Below are 23,306 nucleotides of genomic sequence, written 5' to 3'. Positions count from 1 at the left end.
ATAAAATACTAATCAAAAGAACCCAGTTTTTATATTCCAAGGTAATTCGACTAATAGTCACAGTCCGTTTCACTCTGGTGACGTAACGGAGTGCACCTAGTGAAAATGAGAACCATATCAGATTAGTGAGCAATCATAGTACATGCACATTCATAACTATGCTCACTAACTACCAATTTTATAGGAATCTTTGGCCACATGAGCAACCACCGGTTGGTTCATGCATGAGTCAACCCAACATTTCAGTGAAAGAAATCTAGCTCATACGCACTAGCGTAACTAGTACACGCAGAGATCAACCCTCCCACCTATCGTCAGAGACACAACCTTGGTATTGGAATCAGAAAAGCCCTTCCGAATGGAACTGACCACCATGTTTAGAAAACCGCCGGTCACGAGGGGATCTTTCATCCTCACGGTGTTGTGTCAATGTTGGAGACCTACGACTCAATATACTTTCAGTATTTTAATTTTCCTAGCATTAACTTTAATCTAGGTGATCCACTCGAGTTAACTAAGTCATATTAAAAACTCGAGTGTTTCTAAGCTACCCTTAAAAACAGATGTTTCGATATAGCTTAGTGATTAGGAATTCGTGACATCTAGTCTTGATTATCCTAAAAGTATTCCATCACGGAAAAGCTCCCAGTAGAGAAGGTGAGACACTAGGTCTTCTTAAATACCTCTCAGCTTAGCCTCTTATCGGCTTGGTGACAAAGTTCTCCGATCCGTTCAACTCATTCATTAATTAACTATCCTAATCCAATTAGACAATTTTAATGAATGAAAGCCCATGAAAACCATTAACATACGATACATGATCTAAGTTATAGCATACAAGCATGGCATAGTAATTAAATAAACAAGCAAGAGCATGCAAGAATGGTTTGATTCGGATTGATCGTTTCGTATTTGATTCTATAAAGTAAATCAAGATGAGCCCAATCATATCGGCCCATGGATTCAATTGGGCCCATTCTTATGTCCCTTAGAAAAATAAATCAATATCAAATTATTTAATTTTTCTAATTTTTTATCGAAAAAATTAATTAAGTAAGGGCCCATTCTAATGTCTCATTTAAAATAAATCGATATCATAATCATTTATTTTGTAATGTTTTAAATAAAAATCATTAGGGCTCAGCCCATACAATTAATTAAATAAAACATTTAAAAACTTAAATTTTTTTTTTTCGGTAATTTTTTTTTTAATGAGTGGGCTCGTGGGCCCACTAGGGTTTCCGGGCTGAGGCTCGGACGAATCCTCTAATCTTGACCTAGGTCAAAATTAGACTTGAGGCTACACCGGACCGCCGCCGCCACGAGGGCGCGGCCCGGCACAAAGAGGACGGCCGAACCTTGTCACAAAATTTTGTGACAAGTTTTCTTGTGGCGTAGTCGTGGAGGCTTTCTTCGTCTGTCATGCTTCTTCGTTGTGTGTCCGTCTCTCGCCGATCGTCGTGATCAAGAACGTCGCACCATCGGATTACAACAATAATAATAATAATTACATAAAACCTATACCCTTTGAATTTCGGGTTTACAAAAAAATCTAGAAAAGCGAGAATCAAATATTCTACGATCAAACCACGAATTACGATCCACATATCATATATTGAATTGCATGAAATTCACATCCACATATAATTTCATTCAAACCATATTTAAATTAATTACAAGAACGAATCGATTAATTAATCATAACATCTAGCTCTGATACCACTTGTCGGGGAATCGAGCGCGTATCAGACACGAACAATCGCTCTGATGCGACTCGTTTGAGATGATTCCACCATATAACCATATTAATGCGGAAAAATAATTAATTACGCTGATCATAAGCTAATTAAATTATGGTTATAATTAACAAGATCTAGTTATGTTTAATTAATTTAATTCACGAGAGCATATTTATCAAGCAACCGATTTGAGCGAAAAACGAATACTTACATTGATTTTCGGTTCAGCTACAGAACGCTCCCAAACCAATCGCGTCTCCTTGCGTCGTCTTGATGAAGAACTCGAGGATGACACCTTAGTCTTCCGAAACGTAATCTCCGAGACGAATAAGAAAGATGAGTGGGCACAGTCTTTATCTCACTAGATCACGAAACTAGGTATTTCAAGATCTCTCTCTTATTTTACTAAGAATGGAAACGAATTTCCGATGGGGAGAGGCAAAAAATTTCGCACACCCAAGAGGGAGAGCCGCGAAATTTTCCACAAATTAATTGCTTATTTTTGCCTTCTCATGAACCCCTATATATAGTAGTAAAATGAGATATTCATGGAATCTTCCAGAATATTTTATTTCCTTTTATTGTGTTCACACTGGTGGATTAAATCTAGGCCCTTAGATCTCAACAAGTGAATCCTACTTTTTCTCTCATCCATCAAATCAATATCTATGGGATATTATTCCCTATTTAAATAGAGAATATTTTATTTAGTGAGAGAATAAAGAAAAATATATTATTTCCCTTTAAATATATTCTCATATATTCTCCTAAATACTTTCTTTTAAATAAGGAGAAAATATAGGATAATATATTATATTATTCTCTCTCCTTTATTTAAACAACTAAGAGAAAATATTGATAAAAAAATACCTCCTTTTGTACCTTCTGAATTATCCTCTGAGAAAACTCCCAAGACATAAACTGTGATTAGCATAATTCGAGTGGGAAATGATTTACAGATACGGAATCCAGCCCTCCTGAAAGAAGGTTAATGTTCTCTCACCTAAGGGTTGATTCCAGAACCGATAGATTGCTAGCACTTTCGAAGTAAGTAACGTTCGAAAGAATCTTTCGCTGGGGAAGCAACAATGCTTAGGGCTGATATGTATCAAGAGAAGTATAACGGAAAAATTGACTTCTTTTGACACGGGCTGAACCTGGAGGATCTTGATCACGAACTGACTATATCAGTGGACACTCGTCACGATGAATAAATATAATTCTAGTATAAAGGAGAGTTCAGTCTTGACTTACAAAGTGGAGTATTTGACCAAGATTAGACGAATCGATGGAAAAAGAGAAAAGACTATTTCGTCTTTTTCATCGGATTTGTTAAGCTTCTATTACTAGGTCCATAGTCCCCGATTCGGCTTTGATAAATGCGGATAAGAACTTTCATATAATAATGTTTATCATTATTCATCTCACTTGCTGTAATTATGATTGACAACATTAATTCTGGAAAACGGGTATTCGCAGAATTAAATAAATATTTATGGTAGAATTGTTTATTTATTGTTTGATCAAGTAAATAAACAATTATTAATTATTTGTTTATTGTTGGACCAAGTAAATAAATGATTAATTGGGTTTTAAGCAATTGGGCCTTGCACACATGGAAAAGTCGAAATAGGGTTTATGGCACTAGGATTTGTGCAAATCTCCTTGGCCGTGTGCCATCAAGTTCGAAAATTTCAAAATTGGTATTTACCAATATTTTCTCTTTAGTTGTTTAAATAAAGGAGAGAGAATAATATAAGATATTGTCCTATATTCTCTCCTTATTTAAAGGAAAGTATTTAGGAGAATATATTTAAAGGAAATAATATATTCTCCTTTATTATCTCACTAAATAAAATATTCTCTATTTAAATAGAGAATAATATCTCATAGATATTGATCTGATAGATGAGAGAAAAAGTAGGATTCACTTGTTGAGATCCAATGGCCTAGATTTAATCCACTAGTGTGAACACAATAAAAGGAAATAAAATATTCTGGAAGATTCCATGAATATCTCATTTTACTACTATAAATATGGGTTCATGAGAAGGCAAAAATAAGCAATTAATTTGTGAAAAAATTTGTGCATTCTAGCCTCCTTGGCCGTGCACTTCTGCCTCTCCCTCCCCTTGAAAATTCGTTTCCATTCTTAGTAAAATAAGAGCGAGATCTCGAAATACCTAGTTTCGTGATCTAGTGAGATAAAGACTGTGCCCACTCATCTTTCTTATTCGCCTCGAAGATTACGTTTCGGAAGACTAAGGTGTCATCCTCGAGTCCTTCATCAAGACGACGCAAGGAGTACGCAATTGGCTTAGGAGCGTTCTGTAGCTGAACCGAAAATCAATGTAAGTATTCGTTTACTCTTAAATCGGTTGCTTGACATATATGTTCTCGTATAAAATTAATTAACGTAAATCTAGATGTTGTTATATAATCAATGAATTAATTAGCTCATGATTAGCGTAATTAATTACTTTTCTGCATTAATATGGTTATATGGGAGAATCATCCCCAACAGAGATTCCATTTGAGGTGAAGAATGAGAGCGCAGTGAGTGTAGTAGCATGATCTTGAAAAGAGCTGAGGGAAGAAGCGGCGTCGAGGTCGTAGAGGTGGAGCGAGGGAACGAAGTGAGGCGTAATTGATTTAGGGTTTTTTTTAGAGCTGATAGAGAATGATGGAAAAGAAGGAAAAGGCATAATAGTCCTTGGGCATGTGAGTTACTAATAGATACGTCAAATTTGAGATTTTGGTTGATTTTTTGTAAGTGACATCCAACTAGTATTATTGTTGTCAATATATATATACGATACAGATTGATCGGATTCATCCAAGTCAACATACAAATTCAAGAGTACAAACCACTCAAAGAACACACTAATTGTATTTAAATTATAAATAAAAATAACCTAGAATACATACATTAATATCACCTAAGCATGACAATAATATATTTTGTTTGTCCCTACCCAATTTTCATAGCATATCAGGTACTGTAAAGATACTCATATTAGCCTATATGCTTCATGCCGTACATTCTTACTCTTTATTCTAAGGTTTTAGTTTCAGAGACAACTCACACTATTTTTACTTACAGATATAGATTATCTTGACCATACGTTTACACCGATAATAGCAACAACCCAAACATATATAACCACTAAAGGCTACAGATTTATATAAACACATGCATCACCACCACTACTCACTGTGACATCAAAACAAGATTTCAGACTTTCTGAAATTACCTACACACAAAGCCAAAGACTCAGAAAACAAATATGTCAGATTCCAACGAGAATCCTCACCAAATCAGACTTACAAGCTTCAATTTAAACTCAATCAATAAGTCAGTCCAAAAACTCAATCAACCATAAACCATGAATCACTAACGAAATCAATCCAAACTACAATTTCGGAATCCCCAAATCAGATTCCAATTTCAAACCCTAGAAATAACAATAAAAAACCCCTAATTTACAAACCTAAAATCAAACCAAACATTAGCAAAAGAAATCGAACCTGGTCACAGTGAGGAGGAGCGAGTCTGGAGGCCGACGACAAAGAGAGCGGAATCGGGCGACCGAGATTCTTCGGAAGCCTCGTCGCCAGCGAGGACAAAGCAGAGGTCGGTGACGGGGCGGAAGGGGCTTGGCAGAGGCAGAATCGGCGGAGGAGGAAGAGGTTTGGTAGTGGAAATGAAAAAACGCCTGTTTGAGTTTGATATAGAAATTGGTTTGGTTTGGTTTAACCATTGGAGTAGACAGCGAAGTGGGAGGAAACGAACAGACATAAAAAATATAACTGATATGACGTGTCGCTATTTAACAGGTTAAAAATAGAATGAATAGTCTATGAATAGTGATTTTGTGATTCTGACTTATTATATTATATAGATATATATATATATATATATATATATATATATATATAAAGCAAAACCCTGATTTTACTATTCATAACACAGTAATCCCATATTTTTCTTAAAATTCCCAAAATACTTATTTAAGTTTTAAAATTACATAAGTAACTGTAGAACAAAATTCCAGAAACAACTTTAAAAAACGAAAAATTCTAGAAACAACTCTAAAAGGCGAAAATTCAAGAAATAACTCTAAAAATGAAAATTCCCTAAACTAACTTTAATACGATAACAATTATTAGCCGATTAATAGTTTTATAATTCAAATTACTTATGATCAGTACAATTATTGAAAACTAATGAACATATAAGTAATGATGTTGGTTAATCATAATTTTTGTGTGGCTAAAAAAAATTGTGTTCATAATTACAACTTATTATTTCTAATTTTTTTTTATATCTGAGTTATTATTATATTAAAATGGTTTAAATATATATTAAAAAGTGGTAAAAAAAATGCTAACTTTTACATATAACAAGTGATAACCAATAATTGCAAACCGTTCACATTATTATCTAAATTAAAATTTATCATTCACTTAGACACAGTTTACTATTTAGCCTAATGTGAATTGACAATTTTATCCTTCAAATTACTAATAATTTACACAATATACCAACCAGAATATTATTTACAAAGTTAGCGTAGATTATATATATATATATATCTAGAATAGTCTTTTACTCTTGAAGTTACATGACTTCTCCAGAATATTCCAATGGATTTATATACCAAAATATCTCAAGGATAGTATTGACCCTTGAAGTTCCATGACTTCTCCAGAATATTCATATATCATATATAAATATAAACACATTCTTAAAAGAAAAATTAGTCGAACTAAGCCACCTGAAACGTTGAAATTGTAATCTAGCCAACGTTTCGTCCAAATTTTCACTCTAGCAAAAAATGATGACGTGTCTTAATTATGTAATTACTATAATATCCTTTACTAGAATTTGCTTACAAAACTTGTAGCTCACGTTTGATCAACCAAAATTTTCGAAGTTAATACACGTGTATATATTTATAATTTTTTTAAAAAATTCTATATTTGGCAAAGTTTGTTATTGAGCGTTTTCTTATTTCTTTCTAATTTTTTGTTAATCTCCGCTGCTTTGTTAATTTCTGTTAATTATGGTAAATTTACATATGTGCAAGTAGAGGTCGATGGTGTTATCAATTGATATTTCTTTCCTTTTCTTTAATACGCATTTAATACGGTGTTATTCACAAGCCGATCAAATTTTCAATACGAATTTTCGAAGTTAATACACGTGTATATATTTAGAATTAAAAAGAAATTATATATTTGGCAAAGTTGGTTATTGAGCGTTTATTTCTTTCTAATTTTTTGTTAATCTCCGCTGCTTTGTTAATTTCCGTTTATTTTACGTACGATAAACTTCGACTGACTGAAACGTTGGCTAGTATTTGATTTCTATGATTTATGTTACATAAGCGTATTTTCGAGATTTTCTAACCGTTTATTTATGTAAATGGCTAGATTACAAAATTTACCAAACGTTGGCTACATCCTTAAAACCATGTTTGAAATTGGTTACGTTGCTAGATTACCCTTCTTAAAATTAGTAACACATTTCGTTATGAAGTCTGACCTCCACCAATGGCGGTCACTTCTCTATAAAATTTTATCTTCTCCCCTCGCGGGTCTAAGTTTGATCACCTCCTCGACGGTCTTCACTTTCTCTTGCCCCCGACTTGCCATCTCTTGGTGCAGCTCTTGCCCCCCGACACTTTCGGAGCCGCGGTTCAGTCATTATGACATGTTGAAGAAAATTAGAATCTAAAGCTCATTTCATTCAGACATTTTTTTTTTCTTGAATGTCCCATGAGGCTAATTACAATTACAGAGATGTATATTCTTTGGTAGATTTTAAATACTATGCGTATGGCAGTTTTGTTTGCCTTTAAGAATTTCTACTTGAATATTTTTGTGATTTATATTTTGTAGATTGCATATGTACATCCATGCACTGCGTGATAGATGAGAAACGATAATGTTTACAATATTATACATATCATAATCAATCATAAATAATTTACATAATTTGTCCATATTTACAACACTCCGCTACGCAGCAATGCGGGGGGTTAAGCTTGTATATATATATATATATACACACACACACAATACCACTTTCTCTCTCTAACACAAGAGAAGTGGCTTCAACCCCTCAATTCACCTAACAATTAGATTATCGTGTGGGTGCATGATATCCCTCTACCCCATCTTATAGTTCAATTTTTTTTTTTGTCATATACAAGTTACATAAAACTAGTTCTTTAGCTATGAGAGAAACAAGATCTAAGAGGATGTTTGGCATGACATTTATGAACCATTACCATAAAAATAAATTGGTTAAATGATTTTATGTGGTTTTAAGTATAAAAAAAAAAAAAAAAATCAAGTCATTAGGGCATAAATGAGATTTATTTTCAATTATAGTAAATAGGTGAATCAAACTCATTTATAATCTCAACCATTTCAGATATATTAGTTTATTATATATTTATTCATATGAATATAAATGAATTAGGGATAATTAGGTCCGTACTTCAATAGCTTACACTCCTTTTAAAATTTAGCCATACTTTTTATTTTATTAAGAAAATAGTCCACTAAGCCGGAGTAAATTAACTTAATTGTTTTAGTTAAATTAATTTACTTCGATCTGGTTAGTTATTTTCTTAATAAAATAAAATTTTGGCTAGAATCTTAAAAAAAGTTAGGGGATTGGCTAGTTGCACAAATTCTTCAATGAATTATATGTAAATATTCAATTTTAATTTAAGCTAAAGAACTATAGATTCTAATAAATTAATATTAATCGCAGTAGCTAAATAAATAAATAAATAAAAAACATCTTCTTTTATCAACAAGTAAAAAATTTAGGATTTCTAGTTTATAACTAGCTAAGTTTAAAACAAAGTAAAGAAGAACTTATATATATATATATATATATATATATATATATATATATATATATATATATATATATATTAGATCTCTAAAAATTATATTTAGAGGGATTTGTGATTTTTATGACATATTAATTGAGTTTTATGTAGGATCATTTATTTTATTATATTTCTAATTTACAAGAAAACAAGAAAATTAGGTATGTTTATATTTTTATTAAAAATAATGATATTGATAAAAATGTTTAAAATCGGAAATATGAATACATTTCATACCGTTTAAATGATTGTTAATTACCGAACGTGAATTATTTTATTTTTGTTTGAATTGCATTTTTCATAAAATTTTCGAAGATTCATTTAAAATGTAAGTTTGAATCAAGGATTTAAAAACCGGGGGAACCGGACGGGAACCGGTCCGGTTCCCCCTTTTTGGAGCTACCCGGCACCGGAACCACCAAAACCGGATTTTTCCGATGGTTCCGGGGGAACCGGACCGGGATCCGGGTGGGAACCCGGTTCTCACTTCCCGGTCCGGTTCAATTTAAAAAAAGGAAAAAAAACGGGTCCCGACCGGTGAGGAACGGGTTGAGCTCGCCCAAAAACCGTCGTGACCCACACCAAAACTTCCCACTTCCCGACCGGATCCCGCCGACCCGCCTAGTTCCCGACGCAACGAAGACCATTTCGGCCCAGATCCCGCCGGTCTCTCGCCTAGTTGTTGTTGTTGTTTAATTTTTTTTTTTTTTTTTTTTTCTGTTCTTCTTTGTTGCAGGTTGCGCGCGTGAGGGAGGAGAAGAACCGTGAAGAAGAAAGAAGAAGAAGAAAAGAAAATAAGGAAAAAAGAAAAATAAAATTTCCTTTTATATGAAATGAGAATTCCATATTTGCTCTTAAAACCTTCAATTCTCCACTACTTGTAAACTGACCCCGAGCTCCACATTTTATTTCAACTGAGCCCAGAAAAGCATTACAACCACGTCTTTGTCACAAAATTTTGTGACTAAAACCGTAACCGATCGAACATTTAATTAAATGATTTGAACCGAGAATTTTCTCATTCGTTCTCAATTGATTCAAATTTATTTAAGGTTTCTCGGAATTCATTCTCGTCCTTGAGAATTTATTTTCTCAAATTAAATTCCGGAATATCTCATCGGAAAATAATTTCTTATTCGAGACGAACTCGATAAATCCTTCCTTTTTATTCTGAGATTTCTCCTTACCTTAATATATTTCAAATTAATTCGATAAACTCATTATTCCAAACCCAAAATGATGAAAATAATTCTTAGAAAATTAATTTATGAATTTTACACTATTTTTAATTTTATGAATTTTATCATACGTACTTTGTATGTTTTTTTGTATATTTCTTTTCTGAATTCCCCTCGGTAAATACGGTATTTGACGGTATTCCTCTACGGTAACGGTAAGTTCAACGGTACCGGTTTCCTTTTTTTTTCTCGCTTCCCCCGGTATTCCTTTACGGTACGGGGGGTTAGCAGTAAATTCGAAAGCTCGGAACGGTAACGGTAACGATATTTCGATCCTTGGTTTGAATGACCAATGCAATTGTTATTTTAAATGGAAATGATCTGAATGAAATGGCCAATTTGAATGCTGCACCAAACAGGCCCGAGTGTTATCTCATTTTTTTGTTATACGACGTGACATCTTATTTCTAACGAGAATATTAAAATAAAATAAATAAAGAAAAACTTGTTTCTCCCTTTAAAAACATAAGATTCTCCAGACCAATTGAGCCTAAAGGATAGACGAGATCGGGCCCGTCCCAATTATGTGCACCGTCATGTTCTTCAAACCCAAAAGCAAAAGAAGTTCATGACAGCTTATGACAAAAAAATTACAAACAAAACCATAAATTTTGTGGCCTATCATAAATGAGTCACGACAGCTCTTTTACATGTTTCCAAATATAATTGGACTCTTGGAACACAAAAACCATACCACATACATATATACAAGCTCATTTCCCATGGCGAAAAAGAAATTTGCAATTGTGTGTATTTCAATTAATACATCTATTTTTCAATTTTTTTTATGATAGCTATATATAGAATATTATTCGAACTTGTAGTTTGTCTTGGCGTGGTTTGTCCTTGTTTGGGATAGTGGGAGGGAAAGAATGTGCTTGGTTCAAGAATTGGGTTGTTCAGGAGAGACCCAAAGCTGAGCATTCTTGACCTTTGAGACACTCTCAAGCACCTCAAAAGGAAGAATGTCTCCAATCACCATTACCATCTTGGTTTCCAAATCCACTTTGAAGGATGTCACTCCTGTGGAAAAAATAAATAATATGTACTAAGTGATATAAAACTAAGAGATGGCGACATTAATTTAATAAATAATAATATGTACTATTTGAGGAGGGGGACAGAATATCTACCATATCAAGTATCGGTACAATAACATGTTTTGTAAAATAAATTTTACATTGTTTTGAACTTTGATACAAAAGTATGATACTAATACAAACGGACGATATATATGGATATTTTAATTATTGGTTAAAATAATGATCTGGCAGCAATTGATTGGAAATATCAATATAATATATATATATATATATATATATATATATATATATATATATATATATATATATATATGAATTTATACAGTAAACATGACTAAATAATGAGCTATTATTCTTGTCATGTGCCATTGTCCTATCGTACAATATATGTGGTTCTAATTTTTTTTAAGAATTAGAGTACCTTTTTTATATTTAAAATATATAATAGTATGTGTTATAAACTTTAACCGCCGGATTTTTAATTTGTTTGCAAATAATATAAATAAATAAGAATACTAAAATTTTATGTCTTATTTGTCTGGTACTCTTTATTTTCTTTCAGTTTCCTACTAGTACCCTTAAATAATGCTCTTAGAATATTAATTATTTGACTAATTAATGGAGAGATGACATGCTAAGTGTACTTCTGCTAGTGTGATAAAATAAATATTAAATTAAAAATAAGAAATACAAGACAAAATAGAAGAAAGGATGTTGAACCAAAAAGAAATAGGTTCATGAATGATATGTAATTGTAAATAATGTACCTTCAATCTTCGAGATATGTTTCTCAACTTTTTTGGCACAGCCATTGCAGTGCATGGAAACTCTTAGCATTACCATCTGCCCAAAAGAACATGCATTTTCATTTGTTAAGAACGTCATACCTATAATGGAAAAAGTAACATAAAAGAGTGACATATATATATATCTATATCTATATATTGTGATTAAATACGTACCTTGGGCTTCAATTGGAAAGCCAAAGTCTGTTTACCAGAAACAACATCCTTGAGTCTCAGCAACTGCCTATTCTCGGCGGTCAGCAATGAGGCTTTCTCAAACTCATCGTCTTCGAAATCTTCCACTGACTTTTTCATGCAAAAGCATGAATTTGGTGACCCTAATGGAGAGAGACACAGACTGTCCAACACTCTGCCAATACTCAGTCTCACCATTTTTAACCAGCTACAAGACCTGACAAAACAAAACGGACACAAAGAGAGACAGAGAGACCTAACACTTCTATATATATTTATATCTTCTTTCTTTCCTTTTTTTAACTCCTCTCCACCACCAATTCTGATGAACCAAGTGCAGACAATATGAATTTATATTATATATATATATATATATACAGAGAGAGAGAGAGAGAGAGGGAGAGAGAGAGAGAGAGAGTTAATTTTAGGTCAGGTTTTTCATTGGGAAGCAATAAAAAGGTGGAAGCAAACCCCAATGAGCCAAAAAAAAAAAAAAAAAACCCTATATGTATAATATTACATAAATGAGGTAATAAAGAAATGTATTTCACTTGGACTGGATAGATTTTGTCACATGTGATCAAGAAGTATGGTATTGTTATTTATTACATCACTACTATACTACTATTGTCTATTGATCCACGAGAAGCGAAATGTAACTAATTCTCTACAGTTTGAAAAAGGATAAGAAAAAGAGGAAGATAAGGAAAGTTCCATGTGACACTGCAAATTGTCATGGCGGTGCTGAGTTTAGTAATATATAACACAAAAGATGGGTGATATTCTTCATGTGACAGTTCTGGGGGAGTGAAAAAAGCAATTCAATTAATATGCTGTTAATAATTATGGTAACAAATCATATGGATTACGGGGTCTGATCTATGTTATAGGTAAGTTTTTTTTTCAGCTATGAATTTTTTATACATAAAAAACTTATAGTTGACCCCATTTAATTTATTTCATTAGAGCCCATTAATTTATATATTTATCCGATAAAATATTAATTGATGGCTTCTAAATTTCTGTATAAGTATAAATTTGGGTATAAATTTTTTAAAAATATTATATTAAATTCCTCTTAAATTTAATTTTTATTCTTCTTAATATTTAATTTTCCTTTTACTTTTCCAATTAACTTTTATTTTTTTAGCATGTAGCCCTCTTAAAATTTGATTTCTCATATGATTTAGAAAAAATATGGCGATGAATTAGATGAGATAGATTCGCCAATAGAAGATGTTATAGGCACGCATATTGTAGGAGAAATATTATCACTTTATGTCATGTGATACCTGCTATTTCCAAGCTGGAGATAAAATAATACATATGAGAATATAGAGACAGATTTGGATAAGTATCTGTATTTGTGGTATTTGTGATACTAATAATTGATAAGTAGTAATCAATAATTAACATCATGTACAGAAACGTTTGAATAGAAGAGATTGGAAAAGTTGGAATATTTGGTAACCGGTCAGAAGAAAATGCGATTTAAGTACTATACAGCTACTATACAACAAAATATGACATTACTATAAACTGCAAACAATGATTCTCATAAGTTTGCTGATACATCATCAATCACCCAAGCGCAGTAAAAAAGTCTTATAAATTAGGTTTTTTTTATTAATTAATGGACTTGAAAAAAGTCTCCACGTGATCACTTTTTCTCCTAGTGGTTCTTGGAAGATAACAAGAGTCACTTGACTAATTTCATAGGTAAAGGTTTACAAGAAAATTAAATAATTGAAACACTGTCCTATCTAAAAGTGCAAGGAAACTAAATTGATAACATTAAAAAGTCTATCCCTTTCTTTTCTTTGCCAACCCTAGTAAATCTAGGAGCAAGCCTAGCCAAAATTATTAAGGAACTAAAAGAACAAAAAAAAACTTAGTTAACTGGCCAATTAAAATGTTTCGAATTCTATATAATTAACGTTTTATAAATTTTAGATAAATAGTCATAAAGATGACGTGATATTCCTGTTTTGTCGTTTTATTGAAATAAAAGAATAAGATATTTACGTCAATTTACACGTGTAAATACATGGATGAATTTATTTATCTAAGATTTATAAAACGTTGGCTATATAGTAATATAAAATTGTAAATATGACTATATTTAAGGGCGGACTAGGTATCTAGCCCAAATAGCCCCCCTATTTTAAAATTATAGCCCAACTATTAACATATTTAGAAGTAGCCAATTCGTTATATTAAATTTCAATATTCCAATAATGCCCTTAAGAGTTGTTATTATTAACTCTCAGAGTAAATAATATTAACGGTAACAAGAAAAATAGTAAATCTCATTACCCGTAACAATAACAACTGTAAATCTTATTAACTAGTAACAAGAGCAACAATAAATCTTATTAACTTTCATCTCCGCCGTCTCCGGCGCCGAAATCCGAGTTTTCATCAAGTTTCAAACGGCGAAGTCTCAACCCTACCTTCAAACGGTTGGATCTGTGCAGCCGCAGGACTCGCTAATGTTCGAGAACGTTTCCGGAGAAGGATCGTCACGGTTAATCGAATTAACTTTCGCAGTAAATCTGATTAACTATCGTAGTTAATGTGCATAACTGAACTTGCGACCTTTGAACGGTCGGATCGGCGCAATCGCAAGACTCACCGATGTTCGAAATCGTTTTCGGAAGAAGTTTGTCACAGTTAGTAAGATTTACTGTGACAGTTAATCATATTAACTCTGACAGACAGTTAATCAGCCGAACCAAAAACCCTAGAATTTGAAATCGAATCTTCACCGCCGCGTGCGCCGGCCCCGCCTCTGCCGCCTTCGATTTCGACACGCGATTTAACTCCGAATTCGACGACCCGAGCGACAACCACGTCGGAATCAACCTCGGAACCACCGATAAGGAGAACCGGTGCGAGCTTCTCCGGAAGGGACACGAGGCGGTGGCGATTGAGTCCGAAGCTCCTTCTTCGCCGCGGCGACAACGAGTCTCCGACAAAGATCCGGTGGATCATAGAGGAAGATTGTGGTGCGGTGCTCGGGTGTGGATGTGGTGTTTGGGTGTAGTGTTTGAGTGTGGGAGAAAATGGTATTTTTTAGACTTTAATCAATGTTGGTTATTTTTTAAAATAAATCGATAGTTTGATTATTATTTGAATCCCCTCTTAATAGAGGTTAGATACTAATAAATCTCTATATTTAATGACCTTTAAGGACACAATTTTTTAATGAATTAAATAAATTCAAGTATATTATAAGAGGTTGACTACAGACTACACATTTGTCTCTCAATCGAAAAAGGGACAGCGACTTTAAATTATTGGTGTCCCATACGAGCTCACTTTGAATAATTATATGATTGAAATTTGAATGCATGAACTTTTTAGAAAGAAAAAAAAAAATTGTTACTATTCTTCTCAAACTACTACAGTTTTTTATATGGCCGGACGTATTGGCCACAGTTTGGTCTATGTGAGAGATGCTTCTTTAATAATGGAGAGAATGAGACGAATTTATTCATCTTTTTGGTATATATATTATTGAAAAATTGTGTGTTATTGGATATTAAAGAGAATTTATTATCAAGTTATTGATTGATTTGTGGCTAATTTTTTTTAATGGGATCACTCATCAAAACTGAAATGTTTTGACTGATTTTTATCCCTCGTTGCGAGAGGTATAAGATCGGTTATTTATTTGTCAAAATCGGAGCTAAAGTGAATGAAAAATTGATGTTCAAAGTGTGTTGATAAACATAAAAAAAAAAAAAAAAAATTGTGAAGGAAATTTTAAGTGTGTTGTATTTGGTGTGCACCTACAAGAGTTCCATATAGATTAGATATGTGGATATTGTTATGCTTATTTATGAAAACAAATTGGAACAGGCAAGTCCAAGTCCATCACACACACCCGCGCGCGCCGTCGCTGCCGTCTGTCCGATCAGTCGAGTAAGCTGCGAGCGAGCCGAGCTTGGCTTGGCTGAACACTAATTTTTGGGTTGAATTCCTAAATTAATTTTAATATGTTACAAAACTATTTTCTCTTTTCATGGTTGTTAAAGGGCACTAATGGGATGATTTTAACCATGCACTTATGATGGAACGTTAACGTTTGTAACCATCAAATTCATGACGCAATTGTGGTGTTAATGAGCATTGATTTTGAACTTTTTAAACGTTGTTGGCTGAGCCTATATAAGGCCGACGGCTGGTCTCTTTTAGACACAAGCAAAACACACAAATTATCTTTCAGCTTTCCTCTCAATTCTCTCGCGGTGGTGACAGTCTCTGGTATGTGTTCAAATTCGTCGGAGTTTAACAATGTGGTGTTTTGTTCATCTCGACGTCGTTGTATCCTGAGAGGCGGTTGCTCATGTTATTTCAGCATCTGGTGGGAGAGTAATAACGTTTTAAGCAAATCGTCTAACGAGCCTCGACGTTCTCATTTCCTTTCGCTTACTGGTTTCATGGTGATATCCGGTTTCGTTGTTTTATTTTATTGTAATTCATGTCTACATATTTTTTATATATATTAATTTCGTTGTTTCTTTTTTAAAAAAATATTTACCTATTATTAGCAATATAGCTAATATATAAGGAAGAATAATAAAAGTACAACATATGGTGAAGTGAAATAAAAGCTCTCGTGCTGGACACGTGTGATTCACATGAATTCAGTAAGCTACAATAGAGACTGGGTGTCAAAGAGTCTTATGTGGGGTTGGTTGCTTCGTAACTTCATAAGAGTGATGATATTAGCGAGGAAAAAAGAGATTAATAATTGGTCAAGAAAGAAAGAACAATTATTATGCCATTCTTATATATATGGCTTGTTTTTTGTTGGGTGGCCAACTGTTGAGCACCAACTGAAAACTCGTCAGTACGTGACAAAGTTTTTGTCATGTAACATTTTAGCTAAATTACGCAAATAATTATCACCATTGTACATACACGAGTGGTATCAATAATAATAAAAAAGAGAGGAAAGAATATTGTTGGTAACTAGTAGTTCTTGGGAGGTTTGAATATTGTGCATTACTTCTCAAGTGAGAAAACACTTTGCGTGTATCAGTGGCTCCGCCAATACTTTAGGTTAAAAATGTAAAAAAAAAAAAAAAAAAAAGTATAATTAATGAATTTCTATCGATCATCATCTGGCTCCATCAGTGCATGTGTGTTAAAAATTCATATATATATGTATGTACATATATACCCACTTATTATTGCTATTATTAATTTAATTGTTGCTAAAGACGATCTCTCATCGAAAATATAATAATAAAAGCTTGAGCCGTATAAAGTTACGAGTCACTCATTTATTTAAAAAACTAATTGTAGCTTGAAACCTCCTATAGTGGCTAAAATAAATAATTCATACAAGCACCCAATATGAGAATAATACATAGTCAATCTGTGAGCTATAAAACTATTATCTCGCGAGAAAAATCGAAGATCCAAACATCACATGCATGAACCATTTCTCTTATTGTATCTTTATCAGCAACCAATCTTGGGAGGGATGTTCAAAGTTCAAACGTAGCCCTTGGTGTATATATTTGAGCATTAAAACATGTCCAGTATTTATGCATGTAATGTACACAGGATATTAACTTTATTAAATGGTTCTGCGCATATATGTACATATTACCCGCCCACAAGAATACATAGTATTTTCTATCAAATATGGAATAAAAGAAATGCACTAGAGATAAATTGGAATGACAGCAAGAGATCAAAAGCACAATTAGTGGTTAAAGCGGCTTTACCTAATAAAATGCGGTGAATTACAACCAGAAGAACCAAAAAGTGAATTGGCCACTAATTTTGCTCCATTTGAACCCCTATAGGGGAACACATTATATAACCAGCATTTCCGTGCACATGGATTTCTTCGTTCCAACATCAATATAAACATATGACCTCCAAGAACAATATACACAGAAACTGACGCAAAGGGACATATAAATAATGTATGATATATCTAATAATGTTTAGATTCCATGTGAATACTGACATTTTATTACGCTTGTAATGTATCATATATACTACTAGCAAACTATAGAAGTCATCATTAATTAGTGTAGTGATCTCATGAGTTTAAACATTGCACGCCGACAAACAAAATTATATGTTACTATTTTATATAGCCTTGTAATCACTTGACAAAAATTCGCCGTCAAATGCTCCTTCGCCTAGACCACCATCAATTGACAACCATTGACAACCGCCATTCCTCATTCGACCACCGTCATTCTCTCTCTCTCTCAATGTATACGTGGCCTCGTGTCTCAGTCATCGAATCCTCCTCCGACAGCTATTAATCAGTGTAAAGATCTCTTTCACTCTCTATTCTCCCTCTTCCCTCTGACTAGTCGCGACTATATATCCCTACCATAAAGCAGATAGTCTTCTTCTAAATAGTGGTTGACATTATTGTCGTGACTATATAGTTGATGGGAATTTTCTTAACTAAAGAAAAATTCTACACGACGCAAGCGAACGTGTCGTCAAGTAATAGAGTGCAAAAGCACGGATATCGATCCCACAAGGACTCTAGACTATTTCCGAAGCAAACTCACTAGCTTTCTTTTTCGAGTTATGGAAAATGAAAAATGGGGGTTTTTTATTGTTTTGAGAACACGATGAAATGTAAACAAAAGTGAAAACACTATTTAAACACAAGTTAAAAGGAAGGGGCGCGATTTCGTTATTTCATCGAGTCGGTCGGTCTTGGTACGATTCTAAGCTCGGGTTTAGAGTTGTAAAATTTAGTTTCAATCCCTCTTAAAACATTCACTAATCTCTCTCGAGTCTTTAGGAATCTAGCTACGTGTCGAACTTACACCTCTCGGTTTGGGTCCTACTAAAACACAAAACCGCATTTAGCCCGGGATTTCAATCAACTACATCTACCCCCTAGTCTTTCTATAGCTCTAGGAAGGTTAATGATGAGACGGGTAGAGCTCACTCGTTTATTACCTCTCGGTTTCTAAACTCGTCTAAAGTTCACTAATTAGTTAGCTACTCTAATTAGTGTTAACACACAACCCATACCCATAATATTTCACTCTCAACCCAACCATGAAGCACAAAATCTAATCTAAAGGTTTGACCAACCAACTCAATTACTTAACTACATCGCACCCCTAAATCTACTTAGCTACTCATGATTATGAATAAACAAAGCAAAATAGAAATTAACAAAAGAATTAAAGCAATAAAATAAGTAGACATTGAGTGCTAAAATAAACAAACACTTAAGCTCTCATTAATTTACTACCACCAACTCCAAAAATCCACTCAACCAAAACAATAAATTCAAAACACAAATATTCAATGTTCAAGAGACTAAAGTAATCACCAAAACTCAATGCTCAATAGATAAAAGTAATCAACAAAAACTCAAATAGAATACTTGAAAGCTTAAAATATGTTCAACAAAGCATTAAATGGAGTAAATAACTAAAGAACAATAAATAAAAGAGATAGAGTTAAGAGTGAACAAATGGAGGTGATGAGGATGATGGAGGTTGTCACTTCTCCCTCTTCTTCTTCACTCCCAAGCTCAAGAGCAAAATGGGTGTCAAACCCTAGCTTTCTCTCTCTCACTTTCTCTCTCAAGGTTTCAAAACAAAAACAAAAGTGTTCTATGCTAAAACCTTCTCTTTTCTCTTTCAACAAGTGTATATGAGGGTTTAGGAGAGGTTTTCGGAGCAAATATGGACCCTTGGATGAGATCCAAGGGCCAAAAATGATCTAAAAGACGAGCTCCAAAAAGTGCTGAAAAGCCAACTGGCGCGTCGCGCCACTCGTAAAAATCTGAAGGCGCGTCGCGCCTCTCTTGCGCGTCGGCCGCTCGAGCTCTCGGGTGTAAATTTAGTCACCAGGGCGCGGCGCGCCAGCCTTGAAACGCTGACTTCTTGTTGACCGCCGTTGACTTTTGTTGACTTGACTTCAAATGACCATAACTTGCTCGATTTAGCTCCGATTCAGCCCGTTTTCGCACCACCACCTTCTCATACTCTCTCAAACCTGAAAATGCAATAAAAACTACAAAATAATATCAAAAACATTAAGAACAAGCTTCGATTCTTATCTAAGAGTCATAGATAAGTGTGAATGAATCTCACTTATCAATAGTAGCCACGACAAGTCGCGGCTATATATCCTTAAAATAAAGCCGAGAGTCTTCTTCTAAATAGTGGATGACATTATTATCGTGACTATATAGTAGCCACGACAAGTCGCGGCTATTTATAAACATCGACGAGGCTGTAGCCTCAAATCATATCATTTGTCGTGTTCAATGTTGTGGTTAAAATCGATTTAGTTGCTACATTTAACAATTCAAGCACAACAAATGCCACAACTGAAAAAATTATTTCTTGTGGTGAGTGGTCGCAACAATGCAAAAACAATACTAAGTATTCGCATTCAGTGCATTGTTTGGTATTGCTTTACTTTTAAAAAAGTATTTTTAAAAAAGTGGTAAATAACAAATATCAATTTAAATGAAGCTAAGATAAACATTATAAAAATGTAAAATATTGGCTCTGTTTGGTATTGCTTTGCTTTTAAAAAAGTATTTTTAGATTCTACTGTAAAAAAAAATTGATGTTTTTAAAAGCTAATAGTTGTTTGATAAAATGTTGTAAAATATGTATCGCTGTTAGCAGAAGCAGAATTAGTGTTTGGTAAAATATGTCACTACTACAAATGTTGGATTATACAACCCACTTTCTACAACGCTTAACATAAGCGTTGTAGAAACTAGGGATTCTACAACGCTTTACATAAGCGTTGTAGAATCTAGGTGTTTCTACAACGCTTTTGGATAAGCGTTGTAGAATCTGATGGTTTCTACAACGCTTATAGCTAAGCGTTGTAGAAACTTAGTGATTTTACAACGCTTGTGTAAAGCGTTGTAGAAGTACATAAATTTCAGATTTCCCACAACGTTTACACTTTCTGTTGTAGAATCGTCGCCGCGACACCACGTGATTTATGCCGCGGCGAAACCTTTATACAACGCAAGGTAAAAGCGTTGTAGAAGGATGGACCTCGCCGCGGCACGATTTCAACGTCGCCGCGGCGACTCTTTCTACAACGCTTTTTTAAAGCGTTGTAGAATCCATTCGCCGCGGCGATAGTCATCTCTCGCCGCGGCGACATTATCTCGCTGCGGCTAGAAATATTCTCCGCCGCAGCGAGAAGGATACAGTGGAAAAGCAGTTTCTTATGAAACTTCCTCGCCGCGGCGATGAAGGAATCCCGCCGCGGCGAGATGATCCTACAACGGTTATAAAATCCGTTGTAGGACCTTCTCGCCGCGGCGAAGACATATTCTCGCCGCGGCGAGGGTTTTTAGGTTTTCCCTATATAAGCCCATTTTCAGTTTTTTTTTCTCATTCTCCTCAAAATACAAACGCGAGACAACCATTTCGGCCGATTTTGTCCTGATTTTTTCTTCCAAATTCCCTCGCCACGTCCTCGCCGCCCCGATTTCTCGCCGTCGCCTTGTCCTCGCCGCCATTCTCGCTCGCCACGTCCTCGCCGCCCCACTCTCTCGCGCCTCTCTCTCTCTCTTTAACATTGTAAGGTATGATTTTCTAAGTTTTTAACGTGGTTATTGATTTAATTTCGTGTTGTTGATATGGATTTTGTGTTTTTGAATATGTATTTCATGTTATTTCCCCGAGTTGCATGTTGTGGTTATTGATTTAACAAAATTAGGGTTATTGATTTAAGGTGGTTATTGATTTAACAAAATTAGGGTTTTTTATTTTATAATTTTCTTTGTTTAGAACACGAAATTAGGTTTTTGTTTGACATATTATGAATGAATTTGAGTTAGAATTTGTGTTAGAATGAATTTGAGTTAGAATTTGTGTTAGAATGAATTTGAGTTAGAATTTGTGTTAGAATGAATTTGAGTTAGATTGCAACATCCGGATAGTGTTTGACATATTGTGACATCGGTTAGTATTTAAAATGGTTATATTGATTAATGTTGATATTGAATTGTTTATGAATTTCTCAATTGTTGGGATTGTTTATGAATTTCTGATTATTGGAATTGTTTATGAATTTGATATTGTTATGTTTAAATGAAGTTGGAATTGATATAGAATTTGTGATTGTTGTGACATTGTTAGTATTTAAAATGGTTATGTTGATTGTAGATGTCGAGATTGAATTTTTTATGATTATGCTTTGTGAAGGTGAAAAATGGTTCGAACAAAAAATCCGGCGGGCGCCACGGCTCCGAGCACTTCCAAAGGTCCTAGTAAAAGTAAAGGTAAGCGAGCTCGTCAACCGTCCCCTGAAGCAGATTATAACACAAGTATCTTCACTAGCAAGGCCGCGGAGGATCGTTACGACAAAATCTCGTCGCGCAGTGTGATCCCTGAGCGGGGATACAATGTGAGCTCTAACACTGATATAGGAGTGTTAATCCGCAACAGTAGTCAAGGTCATGACTGGGTGAAGTATTGTGCCGTTTCCGAGTTCGAGGCGAACTTAAACTTCGTGTACGAATTCTACGCAAACTTACCAGATCACAATGGAGATGTTGTGACGGTCCGAGGTAGACCGGTCGATGTGAGCGTCGAAGCGATCAACGATTTGCTTGGGACCCCAGATGTGCCTTTCGAGAATGAAGGCTATCGGGAATTTTTAAGAGCTTGCAGCCACGAGGAGATGGCGAGGTTGCTGTGCATTCCAGGAGAGGATTGGGTCCTTGAAAAAGAAAAAAGGGTACTCAAGCGTGACCAACTCACTAGGATTGCTAAAGCTTGTACACCCTTCATATAATGGTGTCTCCGCATCATTCATCATGGACTCAAACAATTCCAGTCGCTCAACAAAATCATCCTCCAAATCGTTCATCATTCCGCACATATCATCAATATCATCTTCAACATCATTGTTATCCTCGTTTACCGTAGAATGAAAAACCTCACCATGGTAGTACCATCTTTGATACGAGGTCATTATTCCATATACAAACAAATGGGTCCGAACGACATCAATCGAAAGATGTCTAGGATTTCCACATTGAATACAAGGACAACGCATAGATTTCACATCTACCATGTTCTCTCTAGCAAAATCACAAAACTCATCTACACCTTTACGATATATCTCGTTTAATCTATTCTCCCACATCCACTTTCTCATCTTCATAGAAAACCCTAATTATATATAAAAAAATAACTCATTCTAATTAGTAAACTATCAAGAGAACCACATTTGGAGCAAATTAAAGAAGAACTTACTAGATTTGGATGTGTAGATGAGACTTGTAAACGAGGACGCAGTAGAATTAGTCAAAAAGGTGCTGGAAATCTTTTTCGATGGAGGTTATGAGAGTTCTAAGTGAAAAAAAAAAGAGAAATGAGAATATATATCATCAGCC

The 23,306-nt window shown here is 34.3% G+C and overlaps 1 protein-coding gene across 1 annotated transcript; it reads right to left on the bottom strand.

Annotated features, from left to right (window-relative positions):
- Nucleotides 1-10,478: 10,478 nt before the first annotated feature.
- On the bottom strand, nt 10,479-12,305 carry LOC149400916 (Heavy metal transport/detoxification superfamily protein). The gene is made up of 3 exons (XM_089611135.1): nt 11,894-12,305; nt 11,699-11,774; nt 10,479-10,911 (listed from the first exon to the last, which is right to left on the bottom strand). Exons 1-3 carry the CDS (start codon nt 12,107-12,109, stop codon nt 10,772-10,774), a joined length of 432 nt encoding a protein of 143 aa, XP_089467261.1. The 5' UTR covers nt 12,110-12,305; the 3' UTR covers nt 10,479-10,771.
- Between the last annotated feature and the right edge of the window lie 11,001 nt (nt 12,306-23,306).

Source organism: Urtica dioica, chromosome 4 (assembly GCF_054948205.1).
Source record: "Urtica dioica subsp. dioica isolate 48M chromosome 4, U.dioica_male_clone48M_v1_H2, whole genome shotgun sequence".
NCBI lineage: Eukaryota > Viridiplantae > Streptophyta > Magnoliopsida > Rosales > Urticaceae > Urtica > Urtica dioica.
The sequence above is the reverse complement of the archived record's forward strand: the minus strand, read 5'-3'. Positions and strand labels throughout refer to the sequence as shown.

Coding starts and splice junctions, on each gene's coding strand:
- LOC149400916 (XM_089611135.1), bottom strand. CDS start 12,109: ATGGTGAGACTGAGTATTGGCAGAGTGTTGGACAGTCTGTGTCTCTCT. Junction 11,775..11,893: donor CTTTCCAATTGAAGCCCAAG/GTACGTATTTAA, acceptor TCTTTTGGGCAG/ATGGTAATGCTAAGAGTTTC. Junction 10,912..11,698: donor ACATATCTCGAAGATTGAAG/GTACATTATTTA, acceptor TTTTTTCCACAG/GAGTGACATCCTTCAAAGTG.